Genomic DNA, 11,745 nt, shown 5'->3' on the forward strand with positions numbered 1-11,745 from the left:
CCCACCTCTCTTCTCTCCTCTCCCCCCACCTCACTTCTCTCCTCTCCCCCCATCTCTCTTCTCACCTCTCCCCTCCCCCACCTCTCTTCTCTCCTCTCCCCCCACCTCTCTTCTCTCCTCTCCCCCCACCTCTCTTCTCTCCTCTCCACCCACCTCAACTCTCTCCTCTCCCCCACCTCTCTTCTCTCCTCTCCTCTCCCCCACCTCTCTTCTCTCCTCTCCCTCCACCTTTCTCCTCTCCTCTCCCCCCACCTCTCTTCTCTCCTCTCCCCCACCTCTCTTTTCTCCTCTCCCCCCACCTCTCTCCTCTCCTCTCTTTTCCTCCCACCTCTCTCCTCTCCTCTCTTCTCCCCCCACCTCTCTTCTCTCCTCTCCCCCCACCTATCTTCTCTGCTCTCCCCCCACCTCTCTCCTCTCCCCCCACCTCTCTCCTCTCCCCCACCTCTCTCCTCTCCCCCCACCTCACTTCTCTCCTCTCCCCCCATCTCTCTTCTCACCTCTCTCCTCTCCCCTCCCCCACCTCTCTTCTCTCCTCTCCCCCCACCTCTCTTCTCTCCTCTCCCCCCACCTCTCTTCTCTCCTCTCCACCCACCTCAACTCTCTCCTCTCCCCCACCTCTCTTCTCTCCTCTCCTCTCCCCCACCTCTCTTCTCTCCTCTCCCTCCACCTTTCTCCTCTCCTCTCCCCCCACCTCTCTCCTCTCCTCTCCCCCACCTCATTTCTCTCCTCTCCCCCCACCTTTCTCCTCTCCTCTCTTCTCTCCTCTCCCCCCACCTCTCTTCTCTCCTCTCCCCCCACCTCTCTTCTCTTCTCTCCCTCCACCTCTCTTCTCCCCTCTCCCCCACCTCTCTCCTCTCCTCTCCTCTCCTCTCCCCCCACCCCTCTCCTCTCCTCTCCCCCCACCTCTCTTCTCTCCTCTCCCCCCACCTCACTTCTCTCCTCTCCCCCCATCTCTCTTCTCACCTCTCTCCTCTCCTCTCCCCCACCTCTCTTCTCCCCTCTCCCCCACCTCTCTCCTCTCCTCTCCTCTCCCCCCACCCCTCTCCTCTCCTCTCCCCCCACCTCTCTTCTCTCCTCTCCCCCCACCTCACTTCTCTCCTCTCCCCCCATCTCTCTTCTCACCTCTCTCCTCTCCCCTCCCCCACCTCTCTTCTCTCCTCTCCCCCCACCTCTCTTCTCTCCTCTCCCCCCACCTCTCTTCTCTCCTCTCCACCCACCTCAACTCTCTCCTCTCCCCCACCTCTCTTCTCTCCTCTCCTCTCCCCCACCTCTCTTCTCTCCTCTCCCTCCACCTTTCTCCTCTCCTCTCCCCCCACCTCTCTTCTCTCCTCTCCCCCACCTCTCTTTTCTCCTCTCCCCCCACCTCTCTCCTCTCCTCTCTTTTCCTCCCACCTCTCTCCTCTCCTCTCTTCTCCCCCCACCTCTCTTCTCTCCTCTCCCCCCACCTATCTTCTCTGCTCTCCCCCCACCTCTCTCCTCTCCCCCCACCTCTCTCCTCTCCCCCACCTCTCTCCTCTCCCCCCACCTCTCTTCTCTCCTCTCCCCCCACCTCTCTCCTCTACCCCCCCCCCCCCACCTCTCTCCTCTCCCCCCTCCCCAGCTCTGGACCCGTGTTCTGCCTACATCTCTCTGAATGAGCCTTGGCGTAATACAGAGTACCATGTCAACCACTCATCTGGCAGTGTGCCCCTGTGTGACAGCCGTGTGTCAGGGGAGTGGTACCGCTTCACAGGGATGGCCGGAGACGCCATGCCTACTTTCTGCATCGAAGAGAACCACTGTGGAACCCACGCCCCCATCTGGCTCAATGGGAGCCACCCACAGGTTAGTAGACTAGAGGTTAGAGAGGCGGACCAGCAGACAGAAGGTTGCTGGTTCAAACCCTGTGTGCCGGATGATACAAAAGAAATGCGAAACTAAGCTGCCAGCCGACCTGTTGTTGTGGCACTTTATGTTCTCTTGATCTAGTGGCTCCACGTCAACTTCCAACCAAATGAACAGTAACGTATTCCCCTCTCCTCCTCTCCCCATCTTCCCCTCTCCCCTCTCCTCCTCTCCTCCTCTCCCCATCTTCCCCTCTCCCCTCTCCTCCTCTCCTCCTCTCCTCCTCTCCTCCTCTCCCCTCTCCTCCTCTCCTCCTCTACCCCTCTACCCCTCTTCCCCCTCTCCTCCTCTCCCCGTCTCCTCCTCTCTCCCCGTCTCCCCATCTCCTCCTCTCCACCTCTCCTCCTCTCCCCATCTCCCTGTCTCCTCCTCTCCTCCTCTCCTCCTCTTCCCATCTCCTCCTCTCCACCTCTCCACCTCTCCACCTCTCCCCATCTCCCCATCTCCCCATCTCCTCCTCTCCACCTCTCCCCATCTCCCCATCTCCTCCTCTCCACCTCTCCACCTCTCCCCATCTCCCCATCTCCTCCTCTCCACCTCTCCACCTCTCCCCATCTCCCCATCTCCTCCTCTCCACCTCTCCCCATCTCCTCCTCTCCACCTCTCCCCATCTCCCCATCTCCTCCTCTCCACCTCTCCCCATCTCCCCATCTCCTCCTCTCCCCTCTCCCCCTCTCCCCATCTCCTCCTCTCCACCTCTCCTCCTCTCCCCTCTCCTCCTCTCCCCATCTCCTCCTCTCCACCTCTCCTCCTCTCCCCTCTCCTCCTCTCCCCATCTCCTCCTCTCCACCTCTCCTCCTCTCCACCTCTCCCCGTCTCCTCCTCTCCCCGTCTCCTCCTCTCCACCTCTCCACCTCTCCCCATCTTCCCCTCTCCCCATCTTCCCCTCTCCCCTCTCCTCCTCTCCCCGTCTCCTCCTCTCCACCTCTCCACCTCTCCCCATCTTCCCCTCTCCCCATCTTCCCCTCTCCCCTCTCCTCCTCTCCCCGTCTCCCCCCCTCCCCCCTTCCCCTCTCCCCCCTTCCCCTCTCCCCCTCTCCCCCCTCCTCCTCTCCACCTCTCCTCCTCTCCCCATCTTCCCCTCTCCCCATCTTCCCCTCTCCCCATCTTCCCCTCTCCCCTCTCCTCCTCTCCCCGTCTCCTCCTCTCCCCGTCTCCTCCTCTCCACCTCTCCTCCTCTCCCCATCTTCCCCTCTCCCCATCTTCCCCTCTCCCCTCTCCTCCTCTCCCCGTCTCCCCCCCTCCCCCCTTTCCCCTCTCCCCCTCTCCTCCTCTCCCCTCTCCCCCTCTCCCCCCTTCCCCTCTCCCCCTCTCCCCCTCCCCTCTCCTCCTCTCCCCGTCTCCCCCCTTCCCCTCTCCCCCTCTCCCCCCTTCCCCTCTCCCCCTCTCCCCCCTTCCCCTCTCCCCCATCTCCTCCTCTCCCCCTCTCCCCCCTTCCCCTCTCCCCCTCTCCCCCTCTCCTCCTCTCCCCTCTCCCCTCTCCCCCTCTCCCCCCTTCCCCTCTCCCCCCTCTCCTCCTCTCCCCGTCTCCCCCCTTCCCCTCTCCCCCTCTCCCCCCTTCCCCTCTCCCCCTCTCCCCCCTTCCCCTCTCCCCCCTCTCCTCCTCTCCCCCTCTCCCCCCTTCCCCTCTCCCCCTCTCCCCCTCTCCTCCTCTCCCCTCTCCCCGTCTCCTCCTCTCTCCCCATCTCCCTGTCTCCTCCTCTCCCCTCTCCCCCTCTCCCCCTCTCCCCCTCTTCCCCTCTTCCCCTCTCCCCCTCTCCCCTAGCCCCAGGATGGTATCATGACCCTTCCTGTGTGTGCCAGCTTCAATAGTAACTGTTGCCAGTGGAATGCCAGTGTTGATGTGAAGGCCTGTACAGGAGGATACTACGTCTACCGTCTGCCCAGACCGTCTGTCTGCTTCCATGTCTACTGTGGCCGTACGTCTGTCTGTCTGTCTGTCTCTGTCTGTTTCTGTCTGTCTGTTTCTGTCTGTCTGTTTCTGTCTGTCTGTCTGTCTGTCTGTGTCTCTGTCTGTCTGTTTCTGTCTGTGGTATGAAATGTATGGTTTATGAATGTGGTATGATATGTATGGTTTATGAATGTGGTATGAATGTGGTATGATATGTATGGTTTATGAATGTGGTATGATATGTATGGTTTATGAATGTGGTATGAAATGTATGGTTTATGAATGTGGTATGACATGTATGGTTTATGAATGTGGTATGAAATGTATGGTTTATGAATGTGGTATGAAATGTATGGTTTATGAATGTGGTATGATATGTATGGTTTATGAATGTGGTATGAAATGTATGGTTTATGAATGTGGTATGAAATGTATGGTTTATGAATGTGGTATGATATGTATGGTTTATGAATGTGGTATGAAATGTATGGTTTATGAATGTGGTATGAAATGTATGGTTTATGAATGTGGTATGAAATGTATGGTTTATGAATGTGGTATGATATGTATGGTTTATGAATGTGGTATGATATGTATGGTTTATGAATGTGGTATGAAATGTATGGTTTATGAATGTGGTATGATATGTATGGTTTATGAATGTGGTATGAAATGTATGGTTTATGAATGTGGTATGACATGTATGGTTTATGAATGTGGTATGACATGTATGGTTTATGAATGTGGTATGACATGTATGGTTTATGAATGTGGTATGAAATGTATGGTTTATGAATGTGGTATGATATGTATGGTTTATGAATGTGGTATGACATGTATGGTTTATGAATGTGGTATGATATGTATGGTTTATGAATGTGGTATGAAATGTATGGTTTATGAATGTGGTATGATATGTATGGTTTATGAATGTGGTATGAAATGTATGGTTTATGAATGTGGTATGACATGTATGGTTTATGAATGTGGTATGATACGAATGGTTTATGAATGTGGTATGAAGTTCCCAACATGTTACCATGTTTATTTGTTTCTCTGTGTAGATGTGGTAGACCTTACCTACCTCTACATGTCCTGTGGTAGACCTTACCTACCTCTACATGTCTTGTGGTAGACCTCACCTACCTCTACATGACCTGTGGTAGACCTTACCTACCTCTACATGTCCTGTGGTAGACCTTACCTACCTCTACATGTCCTGTGGTAGACCTTACCTTCCTCTACATGTCCTGTGGTAGACCTCACCTTCCTCTACATGTTCTGTAGTAGACCTCACCTTCCTCTACATGTTCTGTATGTCCTGTAGTAGACCTCACCTTCCTCTACATGTTCTGTATGTCCTGTGGTAGACCTCACCTTCCTCTACATGTTCTGTATGTCCTGTGGTAGACCTTACCTTCCTCTACATGTTCTGTAGTAGACCTCACCTTCCTCTACATGTTCTGTATGTCCTGTGGTAGACCTCACCTTCCTCTACATGTTCTGTATGTCCTGTGGTAGACCTCACCTTCCTCAAATCAAATCAAATCAAATTTTATTTGTCACATACACATGGTTAGCAGATGTTAATGCGAGTGTAGCGAAATGCTTGTGCTTCTAGTTCCGACAATGCAGTAATAACAAGTAATCTAACTAACAATTCCAAAACTACTGTCTTGTACACAGTGTAAGGGGATAAAGAATATGTACATAAGGATATATGAATGAGTGATGGTACAGAGCAGCATAGGCAAGATACAGTAGATGGTATCGGGTACAGTATGTACAAATGAGATGAGTATGTAAACAAAGTGGCATAGTATAGTATAAAGTGGCTAGTGATACATGTATTACATAAGGATACCGTCGATGATATAGAGTACAGTATATACGTATGCGTATGAGATGAATAATGTAGGGTAAGTAACATTTATATAAGGTAGCATTGTTTAAAGTGGCTAGTGATATATTTACATCATTTCCCATCAATTCCCATTATTAAAGTGGCTGGAGTTGAGTCAGTGTCAGTGTGTTGGCAGCAGCCACTCAGTGTTAGTGGTGGCTGTTTAACAGTCTGATGGCCTTGAGATAGAAGCTGTTTTTCAGTCTCTCGGTCCCAGCTTTGATGCACCTGTACTGACCTCGCCTTCTGGATGATAGCGGGGTGAACAGGCAGTGGCTCGGGTGGTTGATGTCCTTGATGATCTTTATGGCCTTCCTGTGACATCGGGTGGTGTAGGTGTCCTGGAGGGCAGGTAGATTGCCCCCGGTGATGCGTTGTGCAGACCTCACTACCCTCTGGAGAGCCTTACGGTTGAGGGCGGTGCAGTTGCCATACCAGGCGGTGATACAGCCCGCCAGGATGCTCTCGATTGTGCACCTGTAGAAGTTTGTGAGTGCTTTTGGTGACAAGCCGAATTTCTTCAGCCTCCTGAGGTTGAAGAGGCGCTGCTGCGCCTTCTTCACGATGCTGTCTGTGTGAGTGGACCAATTCAGTTTGTCTGTGATGTGTATGCCGAGGAACTTAAAACTTGCTACCCTCTCCACTACTGTTCCATCGATGTGGATAGGGGGGTGTTCCCTCTGCTGTTTCCTGAAGTCCACAATCATCTCCTTAGTTTTGTTGACGTTGAGTGTGAGGTTGTTTTCCTGACACCACACTCCGAGGGCCCTCACCTCCTCCCTGTAGGCCGTCTCATCGTTGTTGGTAATCAAGCCTACCACTGTTGTGTCGTCCGCAAACTTGATGATTGAGTTGGAGGCGTGCGTGGCCACGCAGTCGTGGGTGAACAGGGAGTACAGGAGAGGGCTCAGAACGCAACCTTGTGGGGCCCCAGTGTTGAGGATCAGCGGGGAGGAGATGTTGTTGCCTACCCTCACCACCTGGGGGCGGCCCGTCAGGAAGTCCAGTACCCAGTTGCACAGGGCGGGGTCGAGACCCAGGGTCTCGAGCTTGATGACGAGCTTGGAGGGTACTATGGTGTTGAATGCCGAGCTGTAGTCGATGAACAGCATTCTCACATAGGTATTCCTCTTGTCCAGATGGGTTAGGGCAGTGTGCAGTGTGGTTGAGATTGCATCGTCTGTGGACCTATTTGGGCGGTAAGCAAATTGGAGTGGGTCTAGGGTGTCAGGTAGGGTGGAGGTGATATGGTCCTTGACTAGTCTCTCAAAGCACTTCATGATGACGGATGTGAGTGCTACGGGGCGGTAGTCATTTAGCTCAGATACCTTAGCTTTCTTGGGAACAGGAACAATGGTGGCCCTCTTGAAGCATGTGGGAACAGCAGACTGGTATAGGGATTGATTGAATATGTCCGTAAACACACCGGCCAGCTGGTCTGCGCATGCTCTGAGGGCGCGGCTGGGGATGCCATCTGGGCCTGCAGCCTTGCGAGGGTTAACACGTTTAAATGTCTTACTCACCTCGGCTGCAGTGAAGGAGAGACCGCATGTTTTCGTTGCAGGCCGTGTCAGTGGCACTGTATTGTCCTCAAAGCGGGCAAAAAAGTTATTTAGTCTGCCTGGGAGCAAGACATCCTGGTCCGTGACTGGGCTGGGTTTCTTCCTGTAGTCCGTGATTGACTGTAGACCCTGCCACATGCCTCTTGTGTCTGAGCCGTTGAATTGAGATTCTACTTTGTCTCTGTACTGGCGCTTAGCTTGTTTGATAGCCTTGCGGAGGGAATAGCTGCACTGTTTGTATTCGGTCATGTTACCAGACACCTTGCCCTGATTAAAAGCAGTGGTTTGCGCTTTCAGTTTCACACGAATGCTGCCATCAATCCACGGTTTCTGGTTAGGGAATGTTTTAATCGTTGCTATGGGAACGACATCTTCAACGCACGTTCTAATGAACTCGCACACCGAATCAGCGTATTCGTCAATGTTGTTATCTGACGCAATACGAAACATCTCCCAGTCCACGTGATGGAAGCAGTCTTGGAGTGTGGAGTCAGCTTGGTCGGACCAGCGTTGGACAGACCTCAGCGTGGGAGCCTCTTGTTTTAGTTTCTGTCTGTAGGCAGGGATCAACAAAATGGAGTCGTGGTCAGCTTTTCCGAAAGGGGGGCGGGGCAGGGCCTTATATGCGTCGCGGAAGTTAGAGTAACAATGGTCCAAGGTCTTTCCTCCCCTGGTTGCGCAATCGATATGCTGATAAAATTTGGGGAGTCTTGTTTTCAGATTAGCCTTGTTAAAATCCCCAGCTACAATGAATGCAGCCTCCGGATAAATTGTTTCCAGTTTGCAGAGAGTTAAATAAAGTTCGTTCAGAGCCATCGATGTGTCTGCTTGGGGGGGGATATATACGGCTGTGATTATAATCGAAGAGAATTCTCTTGGTAGATAATGCGGTCTACATTTGATTGTGAGGAATTCTAAATCAGGTGAACAGAAGGATTTGAGTTCCTGTATGTTTCTTTCATCGCACCATGTCACGTTAGTCATAAGGCATACGCCCCCGCCCCTCTTTTTACCAGAAAGATGTTTTTTCCTGTCTGCGCGATGCGTGGAGAAACCTGTTGGCTGCACCGCTTCGGATTGCGTCTCTCCAGTAAGCCACGTTTCCGTGAAGCAAAGAACGTTACAGTCTCTGATGTCCCTCTGGAATGCTACCCTTGCTCGGATTTCATCAACCTTGTTGTCAAGAGACTGGACATTGGCAAGAAGAATGCTAGGGAGTGGTGTGCGCTGTGCCCGTCTCCGGAGTCTGACCAGAAGACCGCCTCGTTTCCCTCTCTTTCGGAGTCGTTTTTTTGGGTCGCTGCATAGGATCCACTCCGTTGTCCTGTTTGTAAGGCAGAACACAGGATCCGCGTCGCGAAAAACATATTCTTGGTCGTACTGATGGTGAGTTGATGCTGATCTTATATTCAGTAGTTCTTCTCGACTGTATGTAATGAAACCTAAGATGACCTGGGGTACTAATGTAAGAAATAACACGTAAAAAAACAAAAAACTGCATAGTTTCCTAGGAACGCGAAGCGAGGCGGCCATCTCTGTCGGCGCCGGAAGTTATACATGTTCTGTATGTCCTGTGGTAGACCTTACCTTCCTCTACATGTTCTGTAGTAGACCTCACCTTCCTCTACATGTTCTGTATGTCCTGTGGTAGACCTCACCTTCCTCTACATGTTCTGTATGTCCTGTGGTAGACCTTACCTTCCTCTACATGTTCTGTAGTAGACCTCACCTTCCTCTACATGTCCTGTGGTAGACCTTACCTTCCTCTACATGTTCTGTAGTAGACCTCACCTTCCTCTACATGTTCTGTATGTCCTGTGGTAGACCTTACCTACCTCTACATGTCTTGTGGTAGACCTCACCTACCTCTACATGTCCTGTGGTAGACCTTACCTACCTCTACATGTCCTGTGGTAGACCTTACCTACCTCTACATGTCCTGTGGTAGACCTTACCTTCCTCTACATGTCCTGTGGTAGACCTTACCTACCTCTACATGTCCTGTGGGAGACCTTACCTTCCTCTACATGTTCTGTAGTAGACCTCACCTTCCTCTACATGTTCTGTAGTAGACCTCACCTTCCTCTACATGTTCTGTATGTCCTGTAGTAGACCTCACCTTCCTCTACATGTTCTGTATGTCCTGTGGTAGACCTCACCTTCCTCTACATGTTCTGTATGTCCTGTGGTAGACCTTACCTTCCTCTACATGTTCTGTAGTAGACCTCACCTTCCTCTACATGTTCTGTATGTCCTGTGGTAGACCTCACCTTCCTCTACATGTTCTGTATGTCCTGTGGTAGACCTTACCTTCCTCTACATGTCATGTAGTAGACCTCACCTTCCTCTACATGTCCTGTGGTAGACCTTACCTTCCTCTACATGTTCTGTAGTAGACCTCACCTTCCTCTACATGTTCTGTATGTCCTGTGGTAGACCTTACCTTCCTCTACATGTTCTGTAGTAGACCTCACCTTCCTCTACATGTTCTGTAGTAGACCTTACCTACCTCTACATGTCTTGTAGTAGACCTTACCTACCTCTACATGTCCTGTGGTAGACCTTACCTACCTCTACATGTTCTGTATGTCCTGTGGTAGACCTTACCTTCCTCTACATGTTCTGTGGTAGACCTCACCTTCCTCTACATGTTCTGTAGTAGACCTCACCTTCCTCTACATGTTCTGTGGTAGACCTTACCTACCTCTACATGTTCTGTATGTCCTGTGGTAGACCTTACCTTCCTCTACATGTTCTGTAGTAGACCTCACCTTCCTCTACATGTTCTGTGGTAGACCTTACCTACCTCTACATGTTCTGTATGTCCTGTGGTAGACCTTACCTTCCTCTACATGTTCTGTATGTCCTGTGGTAGACCTTACCTTCCTCTACATGTTCTGTAGTAGACCTCACCTTCCTCTACATGTTCTGTGGTAGACCTTACCTACCTCTACATGTTCTGTATGTCCTGTGGTAGACCTTACCTTCCTCTACATGTTCTGTATGTCCTGTGGTAGACCTTACCTTCCTCTACATGTTCTGTTGTAGACCTCACCTTCCTCTACATGTTCTGTGGTAGACCTTACCTACCTCTACATGTTCTGTATGTCCTGTGGTAGACCTTACCTTCCTCTACATGTTCTGTAGTAGACCTCACCTTCCTCTACATGTTCTGTGGTAGACCTTACCTACCTCTACATGTTCTGTATGTCCTGTGGTAGACCTTACCTTCCTCTACATGTTCTGTATGTCCTGTGGTAGACCTTACCTACCTCTACATGTCCTGTGGTAGACCTTACCTTCCTCTACATGTTCTGTGGTAGACCTTACCTACCTCTACATGTTCTGTATGTCCTGTGGTAGACCTTACCTACCTCTACATGTTCTGTATGTCCTGTGGTAGACCTTACCTTCCTCTACATGTTCTGTATGTCCTGTGGTAGACCTTACCTACCTCTACATGTTCTGTAGTAGACCTTACCTTCCTCTACATGTCCTGTGGTAGACCTCACCTTCCTCTACATGTTCTGTAGTAGACCTTACCTACCTCTACATGTTCTGTATGTCCTGTGGTAGACCTTACCTACCTCTACATGTTCTGTATGTCCTGTGGTAGACCTTACCTACCTCTACATGTTCTGTATGTCCTGTGGTAGACCTTACCTACCTCTACATGTTCTGTATGTCCTGTGGTAGACCTTACCTCCCTCTACATGTTCTGTATGTCCTGTGGTAGACCTTACCTTCCTCTACATGTTCTGTGGTAGACCTTACCTCCCTCTACATGTTCTGTGGTAGACCTTACCTCCCTCTACATGTTCTGTATGTCCTGTGGTAGACCTTACCTTCCTCTACATGTTCTGTAGTAGACCTTACCTCCCTCTACATGTCCTGTGGTAGACCTCACCTTCCTCTACATGTTCTGTAGTAGACCTTACCTCCCTCTACATGTTCTGTATGTCCTGTGGTAGACCTTACCTTCCTTTACATGTTCTGTAGTAGACCTTACCTCCCTCTACATGTTCTGTATGTCCTGTGGTAGACCTTACCTACCTCTACATGTTCTGTATGTCCTGTGGTAGACCTTACCTACCTCTACATGTTCTGTATGTCCTGTGGTAGACCTTACCTACCTCTACATGTTCTGTATGTCCTGTGGTAGACCTTACCTCCCTCTACATGTTCTGTATGTCCTGTGGTAGACCTTACCTTCCTCTACATGTTCTGTATGTCCTGTGGTAGACCTTACCTTCCTCTACATGTTCTGTGGTAGACCTTACCTCCCTCTACATGTTCTTTGGTAGACCTTACCTCCCTCTACATGTTCTGTATGTCCTGTGGTAGACCTTACCTTCCTCTACATGTTCTGTAGTAGACCTTACCTCCCTCTACATGTCCTGTGGTAGACCTCACCTTCCTCTACATGTTCTGTAGTAGACCTTACCTCCCTCTACATGTTCTGTATGTCCTGTGGTAGACCTTACCTTCCTCTACATGTTCTGTGG

General features: G+C 51.0%; 1 protein-coding gene across 1 annotated transcript in view; it reads left to right on the forward strand.

The window, feature by feature from the left end:
- LOC139367414 (oncoprotein-induced transcript 3 protein-like) overlaps nucleotides 1-11,745 on the forward strand; it is a 36,428-nt gene that overhangs the window by 12,671 nt on the left and 12,012 nt on the right. The window contains exons 2-3 of the mRNA XM_071105620.1: nucleotides 1,601-1,824; nucleotides 3,650-3,803. Of these exons, the coding sequence (XP_070961721.1) occupies nucleotides 1,601-1,824; nucleotides 3,650-3,803 (378 nt within the window). The remainder of the gene's footprint in view (nucleotides 1-1,600; nucleotides 1,825-3,649; nucleotides 3,804-11,745) is intronic.

This window comes from Oncorhynchus clarkii, chromosome 16, assembly GCF_045791955.1.
Source record: "Oncorhynchus clarkii lewisi isolate Uvic-CL-2024 chromosome 16, UVic_Ocla_1.0, whole genome shotgun sequence".
NCBI lineage: Eukaryota > Metazoa > Chordata > Actinopteri > Salmoniformes > Salmonidae > Oncorhynchus > Oncorhynchus clarkii.